This window comes from Perissodus microlepis, chromosome 9 (genome assembly GCF_051167445.1).
Source record: "Perissodus microlepis isolate ML-2025 ecotype Zambia chromosome 9, ASM5116744v1, whole genome shotgun sequence".
In the NCBI taxonomy this organism is placed as follows: Eukaryota; Metazoa; Chordata; class Actinopteri; order Cichliformes; family Cichlidae; genus Perissodus; species Perissodus microlepis.
The window spans coordinates 3,751,439-3,768,960 of NC_140469.1; the positions used below are offsets into that span (position 1 = coordinate 3,751,439).

Sequence of the window (17,522 nt, forward strand, 5' to 3'; positions counted from 1 at the left end):
ACACACATAATAATAAGGTGAAGGTAAATTCCATGACTGTTTTTTCGATTGGAAGTGTCAAATTAGAAGAACAGAGGCAGTGGTGCGTCCCTACAGTGGCACAGGATGACTGGCAGGCTGATTTAACACTGATTTAGTAGCTTGCATTTCAGCTGTTGGTCACAGTTAAAAAACAATCTGCTAAACGATTAACAGAATATTGCTGTGTTAGCAAACACAAGCTGCTCTGCTTCTAGCTGGAAGAAGATCTGTGTTTGACGTCAGTCATCAGACAACATTAAAATACATGACCGTCATCATTGCATTGTAGCTGTGTGATCGAGTTGATATTGAGGATATTTTTTGTTTTGGTGTCCACCAAGCTGCAGCATAAGCGAGAGCACTGACCACCATAGTGATCAAAATGTGTATAAAAACGTGAATTCAGTCACTTTATTGTTTTTAAACAAGTTTTTGACAGATTTCTATTTCTATTTTTTATTTTGTTTTTACAAAAGCCGGTCAAATAAATTAATATTGTATATGAAAATGCACTTTTACATTTTAAAGCAGCCACAAATTTTCAACCACTGTAGGTACTTCGTGTTTTTGTAGCTTTGATTCTGCTAAAAGCTTCTGTGTATGTCGTTGCAGAACTTGTACCAAAATCGGTTCCTGGGCTTGGCGGCCATGGCATCCCCAACTCGCAGCAGCCAGACCCGCCAGCGCTGTAAGGATGCGGTTCGGCACAGCTATGGCCCTGAGTCCTTTGCTGTCAATGGCCTGAACCAGGATGCTTTTATGTTGGGACTGTCACGCTCCACCAGCGACACTGATCTGGTCTCTCCAGATGCACGTTCCACTCTTACCATCAGCTCTTCCCACTACATCATAGGCCAGTCCGAAGACCTGGTGATCACATGGGACATCAAGGAAGAAGTGGATGCTGGAGACTGGATTGGGATGTATTTAGTTGGTAAGATGTCACATGCTTTGAGATTTTAGAGTTTTAAATATATTGACTCTGAAAGTTGTGTTAAAAAAATCGTATTTGTTTTTGTACAGTATGCTACTCTGGTTTGCTGTCCTCTGCTGTGGTTATCACGTCATGATTTTAGTGCCATTTGTCTTTGTTTAAAAATGGCAGCATAAATCCCATAGGTGGAAAATAAATCAAAGATGTGTGCAAATAGACAGCACAAGTGGTTAGTTAGAAACTGGATATTACAGCATGCACAAACCACTTGTAGTCATTTACCTTACTTACTTTTCTGTATGCATTTATGTTATTGTTTGACTAAAGGTAACATGTAGGCCTGCTAATGAAGCTTTAACGGTGTGTTCACACCGAACGCGATGGACGCGAACAAAACGCCCCAAACGCCCCTAATTTGACGCGTGCACATTCGCGTCTCAAAGCGTGTCCAAGAAAAATCCATAGCGCGTCAAAATATCATTTAGTGGGCTGTAACTTAAATAAAGTAACACTTTTGGAAACCTTCTGGTACACAGAAGAGTTCGTGGTGGACATGGTGTTGTTGTTAAAATGACGCAGCAAGACCACGAGAGAGCCGTACGTAAGCGAACGATCAAAAACCTAAAACTACTTAAGCATTGTTTAAAATCAATAGTGGGCCAACATTTCTCCACAACGATATAACAGACTGATACATTCATACATAAAGCGCTTATTTAATTTTCAGATGTGCTAAGGGCCAAATAATCATGTCCTGATATGTAAAACCTTAGAAGAGACAGAGTTTACTTTCTCTCAAAGCAAAGGATTTCCACTTGTCCAGTTGTATAAGTGAATACCAGTAGTTTCAGCTATCATTTTATTTTGTTGCCAATACATTACAGAAAGAAATTCAGAAGCTTGGACGTGCAGTATGGTTTGAGCTCTCATTCATCTCTCTTTCCAGATGAGACGTTATCGGAGAACTTTCTGGACTACAAGAACCGAGGCATCAATGGATCTCACAAAGGACAAATAGTCTGGAAAATTGATTCTAGCTCCCACTTCAGTGAACGTGAGTAATAAAAAATGTCTTTTTTGTTAATATAGGGAACACTTTGTCTCTAAGAAAATGTGAATGTCTTTCACCAAACAGCTCACAATATAAAGTAAAACAAACTATTCCATGTCACTCACGTTATATTGGATTTTTGGGGGGAATTGTGCACATACGCAGTCAGTCGTGTCAAAAAGGTAAAACTTTAGTGTTAAACTACAATCAAGATGATATTAGCAGCTGGTGACTTGTGACCCAAACGAAAACAAATATCTCAAACAAGCACGACTCTACCACCTGCTCCATATGACAGGCAAAACATAGATGTGGCTTCCGGTCGAGTGAACGCTGCCGCGCTTGGCTGCCGCTGCTCACCGGTTATTATTATTACTATTACTATTTTTATTATAATTTTTTTTCAGTTGCTGATGACAATTTGAACCAAGTATCTAAGGTGCAACCCTGTTTTGACTTGTTTTCGCAATATTTGCGGGCTTCTATTGCTTGCGCTGCAGCTGTCAGCTGGTTGTTCGGTCCCTCCGTTTGTGTTCAGTGCTCGGCCCTGATTAAGATGCGGATCCACAGGGTGTTGGTGTGGCTCGTGCTCACCTGGGTTTTTTTATCCATCATTCATCACCCGGCGACAGCTCTTCTCCAGTACTCTGCTACGGATCTTTTGCGGCTCCGTTTTTGCCTGGTTGTCTCTCCACCTGTGGCTCTATACTTCTACCCGGACATCGCCTTCCAGCCCCGCCGCAGGTATATCCACCGAGGGCTTCAGCGGAAGTTCAACATCAGTGACACTAACTCAATATTGTCCATCTGGTGAAAAACTCGTCGTCCTCCCCGCAAGACTGACCGGGCTGTCGACCACAATGTGCTGGCCCACCTGGCTAGATCGACTAAGCCTACTGTCAGGCATGGTAACTCCAGCATCAACTTCGGTCTATTAAACATCCGCTCTCTCACTGGTAAGGGACATCTCGTACATGATCTCCTCTGTGATCGTAAGTTGGACTTTCTTTGCTTGACTGAAACATGGCAACAGCCCAATGACGTTGTTTCTCACAATGACTCCACTCCATCTGAGTTTGTTTACACCTGTCAACCTCGCATCTCGGGGAGGGGCGGAGGTCTCGCCATAATTCACCGGAAGCACTGGAAAGTACTCCCTGTCTCTGCACCTCCCTCCCATTCATTTGAATACATTGCACTACAGCTCCCTGGATCTACCCCACCATCATATGTACTGTTTATCGGCCACCTAAGCCAAACAAGGAGTTTTAAAATGAATTTTCTGCTCCTCTCACTCATTTCTCTGTACTTTCTCCAAATCTGATCATTGCTGGTGACTTCAATATTCATATGGACAATGATAAAATCCCTCTTTCCAGAGATTTTACCTCCTGCCTGGAAAGTTTTGGGCTTCTACAGCACATAAAATTTCCTACCCATTCCAAAGGTCATATCCTGGATTTGGTCTGTTGTTCTGGCATTACCCCCACCCATTGTAAAGCCACATTGTTTCCCCAGTCTGATCATATGTTTATTTCTTTTGATGCAAACATAACCGCTTCCAAAACCTGTATCTCTCGTAATATCTCTTTTAGGAAAATTAGTAATATCAACCCAGCTATTTTTTCATCTGCCGTCCATGACCTTCCATCTATCCACTGCTCCTCAACCCCTCATGAACTCGTTTGTCATTATAATGTCAACCTTCATAACCTTCTTAACATATTTGCTCCCCTTAAACATCGAACTGTCTCATTTTCCCATTCAGCTCCATGGTTTACCTCCAACCTGCGTCACCTTAAAGCTAAAGGACGCCAACTCGAACGTCTATTCAAGAAAACCGGACTTACTCTACGTAAAGAAATGTACAATGATCATGTTCTGTTCTATAAGGACTGCATTGCCTCAGCCAAATCTGCTTACTACTCTGGTTTAATTAGTTCTATTGAAGGTATTCATTGTTCAGTAAAATTAGAAAACCTCCAGACACATTCCCCTCCCACATGTATTCTGTTGATTTTTGCAACTCTCTTATCTCTTTTTTCACTTGTAAAATCTCAGATATTCACTGTCAACTTAACTCTTTAGGAGCTTACGACTCTGAAGTAGACTTCCTGGTTCCCCCACTGTCTTCCTGTCAGTTATTTTCAAGCTTTACTCTTCCCTCCATAACTGATGTGTCTAATCTCATTAAAAAATCTAAGTCATCCACCTGTCAACTTGACCCTCTCCCTACTGTGTTAGTTAAAGCCCTCTCATAACCAATATTATTCATTCCTCCCTGAACACTGGAATAGTTCCTTCATCTCTGAAAAATGCTTCTGTTATTCCAACTCTCAAAAATTCTGGTGCAGACCCCAATAACTTTGATAATCTTCGCCCTATATCAAATCTCCCCTTTATTTCAAAAATTCTTGAAAAAGTTGTCGCCGCCCAGCTTCATTTACATCTCAATGACCATAATCTCTATGAACAATTTCAATCTGGTTTCTGCCCCAATCATAGCACAGAAACTGCTCTGTTAAGAATTACCAATGACCTTCTGATGGCAGCTGATTCTGGCCTCCTATCCATCCTCATCCTTCTTGATCTTAGTGTGGCTTTTGATACCATTTCTCACAATATTCTCTTGAACCGGTTAGCTTCCATTGGTATTAGTCATACCCCCCTTGCCTGGTTCACCTCCTATCTCTCAGACCGCACTCAGTTTATCCAATTTAAATCCCATTCTTCAACTCTCTATCCTGTTTCTGCTGGTGTGCCCCAGGGTTCAGTATTAGGGCCTCTTTTATTCATTATTTACATGCTCCCTCTTGGTCATATATTCTGAAAATATAATATAAATTTTCACTGTTATGCCAATGACACCCAGCTCTACCTTTCTTCTAAACCCAATTCATCCCTCCCACCTACCTCCCTCTCAGACTGTCTTATTGAGATTAGATCCTGGTTCTCCTCCAATTTTCTCAAACTTAACAGTAATAAAACTGAAGTTTTACTTGTTGGCACACCATCTATCTTAACCAAATCCCACAGTTTTTCCATTAACATTGAAAATTCTCCCACCCTTCCCTCCCCTCAGGTTAAGAGTTTGGGTGTCATACTTGATAATACTCTTTCATTCCAGTCTCACATTAATTACATAACCCGGTCTGCTTACTTCCATTTACGTAATATTAACCGACTCCGTCCCTTCCTTACCCCCCATGCTGCTGCCATCCTTGACCATAGTCTTATTACGTCCCGTATTGATTACTGTAATTCCCTCCTATTTGGTCTCCCTAAAAGGTCCCTTCATAAACTCCAACTTCTTCAAAATTCTGCAGCTCGGGTCATAACTTGCACTCCGTTAAGTGCTCATATTACCCCAGTTCTTCAGCAGCTTCACTGGTTGCCCAAAGAAGCCAGGATAAATTTTAAAATCTTACTTCTTACATACAAGTGTATCCATAAATCTGCTCCTTCATATTTGTGTGACCTGCTCCATATCACCACTGTTTCCTGCCTTCTCAGATCATCATCTGCTATTCATCTTACTGTTCCGTCCTCACACCTTATTACTATGGGGAACAGAGCTTTCAGTCGCTCTGCTCCTCGGCTCTGGAATTCTCTTCCTCCTGCACTAAGAAATATTGACTCCCTTTCCGTATTTAAGACACAGCTCAAAACACATCTGTTTAAACTGGCTTAATCGCTTTAATGCTGATTTTATCTGTTGTCAAGCTCTGTTTTGTAATTTTAACTTATTTTATGTATTTTATGACTATTGTTTCCTTTTATTAATTTTGTTTTTTGTAAGGTGACCTTGGGTTTCTGAAAGGCGCCCTCAAATAAAATGCATTATTATTATTATTAGAGGAAACAGTGGATGGAAAGTAGTGATGTGTTTACAAGGTGGTAAAGGAGGCCTTTAAGCAATTTGGATCAGCTGAAGGACTTTTCAAGGGGTTGTTAGGATAACCTGATAATAATGAGCTGGAGTAGTCAAGCCTAGAAGTAATAAATGCATGAACTAGTTTTTCTCCATCATTCTGAGACAGAATGTTTCTAATTTTAGAGCTATTGTGCCAATGCAAGAAAGCAGTCCCATATATTTGTTTAATATGTGCACTGAAGGACATAGCCTGGTCAAAAATGGCTCCAAGATTTCTCACTGTGTTACTGGAGGCCAAGGTAATGCCACAGTAAGCATCTGGTTCGATACCATATTTCTGAGAATTTTAGGGCCAAGTAGAATAACCTGAGTTTTATCTGAATTTAGAAGCAGAAAATGGGACGTCAGGCCTTTACGTCTTAAAGACATTTCTGCAGTTTAACTAATTGGTGTGTCTCCTATTTGTGCAATAATGTGAACACTGAAGAACATGTCCTAGTCAAAAATGATTTCAGGAGTCCTCACAGTGTCACTGAAGGCCGATGTCATCTGGCCTTTAAGCTTTTAAGACATTTCTGCTGTTAAACTGCAGAAATGTTTTAATAAGTGTCATGTGGAGGGAGAGCACACATTTTCATTGCTATGCAGATAATACGTAGCTCTAAGGGAAGCCTGAAAAACAGTGTGTAATCTAAATAGAAGTGGTCCTAGCATGGAACCTTGTGGAACTCCATAATTAACCTTAGTGAGTTAGGAAGACCATTTACATGGACAAATTGGAGTCTAGATATATATAATTCAAACCACGCAGAGTGGCACCATTATTACCAACAGATTGCTTTAATTTAGTAATAGTAAAATCATTTAGTTTGTTGGTTTGTTTGCTAATTTATTTCACTCATCTAAACAATATACAGAAGTTCATTTAGCCTGTTGATGATATTTAGTAATATCATGTTTGTTTGCTGTACTGAAATCCAAATCCAGGGTCTTTAAAATCTTTTGTTTCCTACCCCTGGCAGGCTTGTTCTTTACCGTGTGGCTTTCTTTGAATTCCTTTTTTACTTCTCACTCCAGTCCTTGACACTTGGAAATCTGTGATAACTTTGTATATTCATCCCCTGCTTTCTGAGGATGAAAAATTATTTTGTTTCTGACATGGTGCGTTCTCAAGTGACAGCTATACTGTGTGTGAATAGGAAGTTAACTGCCAGTTTTAACTTGATTTTTCAAGCTTGAGCTATGGCTCAACCAGAGCCGCTACCAGCCTCAAACCGCGTCAGTATGTTTGCCTGCAAGCTGCAGTCACCAATAAAATGTTGTGTGTGTGTTTTTTTCTGCATTCATAAATATCATTATCACAAATGTCTTTGAAATATCGTGATATAATTTTGAGCCTGTTTGCTCATCCATAGTTTCAGCATAAATGCTGAGTAATGCGGTGATAAAACCTCACAGCACAGTATACCTGAAAATCAGTGGCAGTATCACTGTACTGTAGTTTATGTCAGTTTGGACCAATACTGTTTTAAATGGCTTTATATTCTTATATCCATATATCATTTTCTATTAGATTGAATTTGTGCCTGAGCTGTTCTTTGGAAATAATAAGAACAGTTAATAATATATTTATATGATGTAGGTGCTGAAGAGCTTTTTATTTTTTATTTTTTGAGAAGTCGAAGCTTAACTATAACATCTGGTATCTAGCTGAGGAGAATAACTGGTCCCTAATTTTATAGCTCAGAGAAACCCAATGTTGCTACCACTCCACCTTATGATAATGAAATGTAGTTAATTACAAAGGAAACACAAACAAAATAGGAGCACTGGTTATTGTTGTCATGATACTCGAGTTTTAAAGTAAATACAGATACAAAGGAAAATACTAAATACTTGATACCATTTTCAGCACCATGGGGAAGGTTTTTGACCCCATTCTGCAACAGCACAAGTAACAAGTCATATCTTGATATGTTAACTAACTAATAAATACAAAATAAGTATTTAACATTAAATTATTATCATTATTCATTTTAGAAAATGGTTTAGGTCATTTGATTACAGATTGTGAAGTTAAAATATATTCAAGAAACTACTAATAAGCATAGTTATTGTGCTGCTCTACCCTAACACATCTAAATAATCTAATGTAGAAGAAGAGCATTATGGAACAGTGTGGTATTAGTTATGCTAACAAAAAGATGCACTCACCGGTCGCTGCCTGCATTTTAAAGCTGACCTCACTGTTGGCTCTAACAGAAAAGTTAACGTTTATGATCGTAGCAGGAATGACCCGCGCTCGGCAGTGTGAGGCGAGTCTTTATTTACAGTGTGCTTTTCAGTACTGTTGTGCTTTCACCGGCAGCTTTTCAGCTCCTCATTGCTTGGCAGCTCCTTCCTCTCACTACTACCACCTCGCTTCTTCTCTGGCCCCGGCACATTAGTGATGCTTTCCAATCGTGATGACCAGCCTCCCCTGAAACCACACCCTAAACCCTCCCCTCCACCCCCTCCCCTGCAGCTGAGCCACCAACCACTTCCCACCACAATCATCCTGTCCACATCTAACTGTAGCCTCTCATCCAGCTCTCATCCATCATTCACCCTGCTCCGTCAGTCTCCAAATGTTTACATCCTCAGCTCTGCTCGCCAGTACTGAATTTTGCCTGTCCCACTCTGGATTTAACTCTTTACTTGCTCAGTTTAGTTCTCCACACTCAGTTCACCTGCTGTGCTGTACAGTCTGCAACCAGCCTGGTTCTCCATGTGTCCATAATCCGCTCCATCCAAAACCCATTCATCCAGGAATAATGATTCATCTAACCGCAGTCCGCTAGCCTCTACCTTAATGAAAACAGATGGCTAATATCGGGTAGTTCCTAATAGTTGAATGGCTAATGTTAATGCGTTTGCTGGCCAGGTTAACATTTATAATAACTGTTTAATACGTCATTGTTTTTGAAAGGAGAGATTTACCGACCTCTGAAATTCCTCCTAAAGTGTAGCTCAGTGTAGCACATTAACGTTACCGTCTTCAGCTGTCAGCTGGCGGAGACAAAGATAGTGCAGTTGGTATTGAAATGGTATTGATACTATTGTAAATGAGTTTCTATATATAATTCAGAATAGATTTTTAGTATTGAATAATATCATATTGTTCTTGTTTGTTTATTTGTTTTTTTGTTTGACAATCTTAGCACCGGCTAAAACAAACAAACGAGGAAGAAGGCCATGAACCAACCTGGCCCATTCGATTGGACTGCATTGTGATTGTGTTTTTAAAATAATGTGGAGATATCGGATTGAGGTCTTTTGAAATATAAAGTCTAAATGAACAAAGGACAGAGTGCACTGAGCCTGTGAGGCACTTAGTACTGTAATGGTATTACAGAGACACGAGCCACAAGTCCCATCATCAGAGTGAGGGAGAGATGGAGACAGAGCGAGCATGACAGCGAGAGAGCAAACGCAGGCAGACATTCATAAATGGCGTACAGTGACTCTGTTTAGGAACGTGGGAATTGTGCGTAGGAGTAAGAGAGATACAAATAACACAGAATACCCATATCACCATGAAGTCATGTAGGTGTTTCCACTCCCACTAACCTCTATTACACAGGAAGTAGAAGTCAATTTTACCTTTACCTTCGTATGACTGAAGATGCTACGTTAATCTGAGACATCTGTTCAACTTACTCCGAAATGTATTCTCGTCAGCATGGAGAAGCCTCCAAAACAGCTAATTGAATACTACATAGTTTACATGTTTGTAGATAGATAGATAGATAGATAGATAGATAGATAGATAGATAGATAGATAGATAGATAGATAGATAGATAGATACAGTGCCACTGGTACTAACACATTTCTTTGTATGCCAGGGTTTTAACTCCTACAGTATTAGCCAAGCTTTTGCCCTTTAAGCTACAGCCAACATGTTAGCTGATATAACCAGTAGTTTATCTTCCTGTTAGCCATTTTTCCACATATAAAAACTGCTTAGTTTAGACATAAAAAAAACCCAACAAAACAAGACAAAACAAACAAATGTTTTGATTTAATATTAGGGCTGTACTCAGACATTTAATTACTGTGGTGTTCAGTGTTGCCAGCTTTTAGAGTTTAGCCTTTTCATATCAATGTAGTGGATGGCGATGGAGAAAGTCTGTAGACAGTATCTTTACACTTTGCAACAAAGTGCTGCTTTCCTAACGTAGGAAAAGCTCTCTCTTCCCCCCCCCCTCGCTCTCTCTGTTGTGTTCATGTGCAGCAAGGCTTATCAGAGTGACAGAGAGCAGCTGTGCACAGTTTGACTGAACAGTAAGAGACCTTTTGTTGCTTTTAACTTTTTCCCAGAGTTATCATTTTACACATAAATATAAACAGAATCACAGCACAGCCATAACTGCTGTGTACAGTTATTTTGTTTTTGCTAATAACGCCAGCTTTTCAAGTAAGTAAGTACAGTTAGGAAGTCAGAGTATCTGCCCTGCTTGCTGTTGATCAGAGACCCATGTATATTAAATGCTTCTTTTTCTCCTTTGAGCGCTCTGCAGAGCGTCTGCTAAATGCAAACAGCTTTGAGTTGCTGCTTACTCTTTTAGGTATTTTCTAATCTGGCATTCTTGCTCTTGAGTGTAACCTTGTTCTAAACGCTCGACTAACCCTTATCGAGGTAAAAGATAAGGCTCATTCATTCGAGGATGCCAGTGTTCACATTTCAGCGAACGCATGCCAGTGTTCACAGAAGACAGACGGTTTGCAAGAGGAGTGAAAGAGGCCATCTTTTACTCTTGCTGTGAATGTGGGTCAGTGACCACCTCCTAAGGGACAACCCACACTACGGTTTACATACCTGGGACTCTTTTGGTTTTAGACCTGAAGAAGCTGCTTGGATGAAAGTTGAAATGTCTTTAAAAAACACACAGAAGTGCATTCACCTTTTTTTCAAGCTCTTAAGACTACCATGACTTGGATAACTGAGAACCTACACAAAACGACCTCTTTGAGAGTGTTTTTCACTTGGATGGATGTTGTGAAGTGCTTTTCTTAAGCAAGGATGCAATCATCAAGTTGTCTTTGGTTTTTCATTGTTTTCTGTATGTACGCAGTTATTTGTTATGGTAAAAGGACTGATATGTTCCTACTCTGAGCACTCAGAGTACTTTTTACTATAAGCCTCATTCACCCAGTCACACAGTGTGTTCAGTATGTTGCCCGAGGATAATTTGACATGCATACTAGAGGAGGTGGAGGGGGGGGGGCACCGACCTTTCGATTGGTAGACGACGTGTTCCGTCTCTTAAGTAGAGTTGGATGTCTCGAGACCACTTTTACATGGTCTTGGTCTTGTCTTGGTCTCGCTGCTTCGGTCTTGCTGTATCAGATCGACATAGTGGTCGGGAGATTTGGAGTCAACAGTATCCATGACACACAACGTAACGTTCGATAATGTGTCATGCGCAAGAGCATCAGCTCTAAGAGCCGTGCTTAGAGAGAGCTTTGTAGTGAATCAGAAGAGTCGACTCCCATTGAGCGAGAGCCGGCTCCTCACTTAATTTTCTTTTGCTGCTCAGCTCTCACACAGTGGCTCAGCTATGCTCCAATTCTCCATATTGTGGCCAATCACATGCGAGGATATAGGATAATGTCATTATGTGAAAAACAGAGAGGGTGAGAAACGCGACAGTCAAGTGGAGCGTGCGTCTGTCCTCTCAGTAAGTGAGTGAGACAGTAGACAGCGGTGAGGAGGGCTGTGCGAGTACATCGCAAAAACACATAAATATGCCTGACACCCGTAAACGAAGCAGCATCTGGCTGCAGTTTAAAGACTTTTTTGTCTTTGTCTCGGTCTTGGTCTTGTCTCGACTTTGTCTTGGTCTTAACTCGGTCTGTCTTGGTCTTGGTTTTGTCTTGGTCTCGATACCCTCTGGTCTTGGTATTGTCTTGGTCTTGGTTTAGGCGGTGTTGGCTACAAGTCTACTCTTAAGCCACAGATATTTGTCTTGAGGCCACTGTTGTTGGGATTTTGATGTGATACAAGTAAAAGTGATTTGAATTGAATAGCATTTTTACCAGAGGGGTGTAATTAGGGTTAACAAGCTGTGACAGTCTGGGGGAAATATTGATACCTAAAGGTCTGTGAAGGCTCTCAGTCATCCAGGTCATCGTAGTCTAAGGAGCTTGGAAAGAAAAGCGTCTGGACTTCTTTGAGTTGCTTGAAGACGTTTCACCTCTCATCCGAGAAGCTTCTTCAGTTCTAAGGGTCAAATGGTGGAGAGTCCCAGATTTGGTTTCCCCCCAAAGAGGGACAAAGGACCCCCTGATGATCCTCTACCTAATCACATGAGCCAAGGTGTGAAAGCGGGTGTGGGTCACAATCAGCCAGGGTTTCGGGTGAGCTCATTGTGAAACCTGGCCCCACCCTATCATGTGATTTCCTGAGGTCAGATGGCCCAGGATGTGAGTGGGCGTTAAGGCGTCTGGGAAGGGATCGCAAAACTGGATTATAGATGGCAGAGAGTTGGTGTCGTAAACCCCCGCCTCTGTTCAAAGATGGTCGCTCACAGTGGACATAGATCGCTTCTTTCACTCCTCTTTCAAACCATCTGTCCTCTCTGTCCAAAATGTGAACAATGGCATCCTCGAAAGAGTGACCTTTGTCCTTAAGATGCAGATGGACTGCTGAGTCTTGTCCTGTGGAGGTGGCTCTTCTGTGTTGTGCCATGCGCTTGTGAAGTGGCTGTTTGGTCTCTCCGATGTAGAGGTCTGGGCATTCCTCACTGCACTGTACAGCATACACCACATTGTTAAGTTTGTGTTTAGGAGTTTTGTCTTTCGGGTGAACCAGTTTCTGTCTGAGTGTGTTGCTGGATGATACCTAAATATTTAATTTTGACAGTGTGAAGTGGGATGAAATAATGATCTCAGGCATCTTCAGAATGAATAACATTATTCTAATTGTTCCAGTGTGTTCATTAGTTCATTCATTACCTGAATGTTTTTTCCAACATTTCAGCTTTCATAGAACTACCATGCTTTAACTAGCCATTAACATAGGTACTACAGTATAGAAAGATGGGCTGAAAATAAGCAGTCATTTGTAAGTTTTTCCCAGTTTCAGAATTATCAGAATGCATGTTTCAGGTGACAACAACCCAAGTTACTTGGGGTTCAATCAAAGATGGATTTCTGATTGGCCTAACATCAATAGAAGTCATCAATAAAACTGTCTCTAATGTCAGGAGTGTCATGGCGGGGAACGCTGGTGTATTTATGAAACGGACCCAAAAGCAGACACAGGAGAAATGAACTAAGGTTTAATAAAAAGTGAGCCTTTATTGTGGCTGATAACATAAAGAGGCAACAAGGCCAAACAAGGAAAAACCTAAACTGAAACCTCCACTGGAATAAACTAAGATTAACAATGAAAACTGTGACAACAAAATGTGCAAGAATCTAGATGTGAAACATGAACATGGAACGGTATGGGATGAGGGGGGTTGTACTGCACTGTGTGAAAAATGATTTAAGTGACAGGAAGCAATTTGTGAAGCTGGGTGTCCATTCCTCATCATGCTTAGACATTGCTTGTGGTGTTCCACAAGGCTCTGTACTGGGTCCAAAATTATTTATTATTTATATAAATTATATTTGTAAGGCATCTGATATATTAAAATTAGTATTATGTGCAGACGACACAAATATTTTTTGTTCTGGGGGAATCTAAAGGAGCTGCTGGATACAATTACTTCAGAAATGTGCAAAATGAAAAAATGGTTTAACAGGAACAAACTATCGCTAAATCTAAGTAAAACTAAAATAGTCTTATTTGGGAATTCCCTTAGAAATGCACAAGTGCAGATTCATATAGATGGTGTGGAAATTGAAAGAGTACTTGAACATAGGTTTCTTGGTGTGATTATAGATGATAAATTAAACTCGAAGTCTCATATAAATCATATACATAACAAAATTTCAAGAAGTGTTTCAATCTTGACTAAAGTAAAACACATTCTGGACCACAAATCACTCCACGTTCTCTATTGTTCCCTGATTGCACTGTATTTGCATTACTGTGCAGAGGTTTGGGGCAATACTTACAAATGTTTGCTAACATCAATTTTTATATTACAAAAAAGGGCCATAAGGATAATCCATAAAACTGGTTACAGAGATCATACAAATCCACTACAATTTGAGGGAGGAATTAAATTTAAAACATCCTTGTATCGTACAACATTAAACAGTTTTTGCATCTCTGTGTGTGGAGTGAAGCTGTGGAACAGACTAAGTAAAGATATGAAGCAATGTCCGAGCATGGCGCAGTTTAAAAAGCCGTTTAAGGATATGGTTTTAGCAGGGTACAGAAACGAGGTAGAGATTTGATAGGGTGTCCTTGTCCAATACTTTCATGTGTGTGCGGGTGCACGGGTATGTTGGTGTGGGTATATATATCTGTAGGTTGTGTATCCTTTGAGGTGTTACTGGGGTTATTGAAAATGTGTATATGTGTGTATTTGTATATATGTATGTATGTATAGATGGAAAGATATATATATAAAATAAATAAATAAAAATACACGTAACATATAATGTAATTGCAAGGAGGTATTTCTGTAGTCTATTGATTACTAGATAGTGGAAAAGGGGTGGGATTAAATAAGCTTATGCTTCTTCCTGCTCCTTTTTGAACATGAAAGTTATTTGTAGTTGCTTTGCTTTGTTTGTTTGTCTCTTTTTAATTCTATGTTGTTGTACTTTTTCAACATGTTCAAAATAAAGATTCAATCAATCAATCAATCAATCAGCATGAGCATGAGCAGTAGCAAAAAACCTGACGAGACTTGACATGACAACAACAGAGGACCCGACAAAGAACAGAAGGAGGACTTAAATACACAGAAGGGTAATAAGGGAAGTGGAAACACCTGGGGAAACACATCTTGAAATCATCAAATGAAACAGGAAACATGGAAAGACATGAACTGGGACAAGCAAGCTTGACACAAGAGACCGAGGGAGCGAGAGAGGGAGAGGGACACAAGGGAACGCTACATTGACGGGGAAGCATAGAAAAAACATAAACCAGACTAAAACTCAACCAAGACAAACTAATAATAATACTAGAACTAAACATTATCTCATAAGACATCAACAATACAAAATAACACAAAAAGCTGGGACCCAGCCCCTGATAAGGAGTCGGGAGAAAAGGTTTTACGTCGTGTCCTAAAAGCAGCAGTACTCTCAGTCACCCTGAAAATCTTCTCCAGTCAGAAGCTGAGACTTACAGTGTCCACTTAAGCTGACCACTTTAACTGGTTTCGTAATATGAAGGTTGCAATGCATGCAGGGATTTGGTAATTACATAAAATGGTAAACTGTAAATGAGAATTTAAGGATTTTGTCACTCAGTAATTTTTATCATTTTACTGTATTTCTAAAAAAACTGAGGTTTAAATGAACACCAGTAAGTAATGGTTTCTTTGGAGTCTGCTTTTTTCACCATGTTCTGTATTTTTAGAAACAAGCAGTCATTAGAGAAATGGTGATGGTAGTCTGAATAATTCATGTGGAAAATGATCCCCTGTTTGCAGCTGGATACCAACTGGCTCAAAAGCAACAACATCAACAACAGTAAAGTCCTGCTTTTCTATTAATGTACGAGCCATAAGAACCTAATGATAGTATGTGTTACAGACAATTACAGAGTCACAGCATATGTTTACTTCAATTATTTTAAGTGCATTTTCCAGATTCGAGTCATTTGCGAATACTTTCTCTCCCACACGTTACTCAGAAGCCAAACGACTGGAATAGTTAACATGAACTAAGCTTGCATGCGGTCTTGCTGCTCCCTTTTCCTTGTCAGAGCATCGAGTATGTTTGAGACAGAGCAGAAAAACATGGAGCTTTAGTATGACCTTAATCTGCTTGTGTGTCCCCCCCAAACACACACACATACAACCCAAGCCTTGTCCTTCTCTTGTTTCTCAGTAGCCAGCAAGTGATTTGTCACTGCTGTCACTGAATAAATATTAATATGTAAAACAAACTGTTTGTGGTGATGGATGAAAGTGTTTTATTTAATCACCTACAATTTATCTGGAGTTTTTCTTTTTTACAGTAATTTTTTTTACTTCTGTTAAAGAACATTTTGTTCATTGTGGGTTTAAACTAGTTTAAACTGATAAATGTTTAGTTTTATACACGTACATCCAAACCAAATCTCTTTTTTCATAATCAGAGGCTGCCTCTGGGTTCACTTCGGCACAGATCCAAGCGGGGACCAGGCTGACCAGCAGAGTTTACTTTACCACTTTGCACAGGCCTACACTACAGAAATCTAAACTCTGTGTTCTTCTGGAGCTTGCCTGGCAAGGCAAAGCACACTAATTCTCAAACCCCAGTTCAGGAAAACTGATCTTCACTCAGAGATCAGCTGGGTCCAGCTGGGTCCAGCTGACTACTTAAAGCAGGGGTGTCCAACTCCAGGCCTCGAGACCGGTGTCCTGTAGGTTTTAGGCCTGGAGTTGGACACCCCTGCCTTAAAGGGAAGAGGTTGATTAGACTGGGAGCACATGAGCTCCCCATCTCTTCTCCTGAAGCTGAGCCAAAATCTACAACCCTCTGCTGCAAGATGTTATAGTTATCTCCAATAAATGACCATGTACAACTGGAAATTGAATGTAATTGTGTGATTCATTTAAAAACACCTGTTAGATCATTTCTCTGATTGGAATTAAAGATGTTTTTAAATCCTTCTGCAGCAACCATCACTACCAGATTCTATTCATATATCTTGTATTGTATTTTATGCATTGTGTTTTTTCCCCATCATCATTAATCCCATTTTTTTGTCTCCACAGCTGAGACCCAGGTCTGCTTCAGGTACTACCATGGTGTCACTGGGGCACTGAGGGCAACCACACCCAGTGTAATCATCAAGAAGGGCTCAGCGCCTGTGAGTCTCTCTGCACTTTATCTCCTTATTGTGACCCATGCAGCTTTATGGAGATTCTCACTCAGTGTCTCGTGGCTCGCTGGGAATGACAGTTCGGTTTATTCATTAGTGCTTACTTCCATCGGTTAGGTCAGTCATTCAAGTTTTAAGAGAAGAGACAAGCTGCTCTTAAAATAAGTTAGCTGCAATTGCACCTATGCTGAATGAACTTGATCCACTGAGTATACTTGCATCTGACATGTCAAAAAACGGACTGCTTTTACAGTTAAACCCCAAACAGAGGTTAAACAGCACAGTTGATTTGTCTCTTTAACAAATTGTTTGACAGAAGAACAGTGAGGCCGAAATGCACGTAGGAGACTTAATTTGAAAGCTGTCGTTGTCTAGTTCCTGAAGCCATGCTTATTTACCATGAAGCTAAAATAACAGCTAATGCTAACCAAGCCTCTTAAATGGGAGAGGGGAGACAGTGTCACTGTCGAGGGCTGGAAGCAAGCCGACACAGCTCATACTTTACAACTTGAAGGTTATAACATTCTCATATTACTGCCAAAAGTATTTTCCCATTATGAACAAAATGTTTGAAATGATAGTGAAAAGAGAGTCCTTCAAACTATTTGAGTTTGTAACTTTTATTGAGCTTCATTTATTTGTTGATTGCTGTCCATACAT

General features: G+C 40.2%; 1 protein-coding gene across 3 annotated transcripts in view; it reads left to right on the plus strand.

Annotated features, from left to right (window-relative positions):
• hecw1a (HECT, C2 and WW domain containing E3 ubiquitin protein ligase 1a) overlaps window positions 1-17,522 on the plus strand; it is a 103,149-nt gene that overhangs the window by 16,274 nt on the left and 69,353 nt on the right. For all 3 annotated transcript variants that reach the window (XM_084938751.1, XM_084938750.1, XM_084938752.1), the window contains 3 exons: window positions 634-955; window positions 1,902-2,009; window positions 16,756-16,850. In XM_084938751.1, the coding sequence (XP_084794877.1) occupies window positions 634-955; window positions 1,902-2,009; window positions 16,756-16,850 (525 nt within the window). The remainder of the gene's footprint in view (window positions 1-633; window positions 956-1,901; window positions 2,010-16,755; window positions 16,851-17,522) is intronic.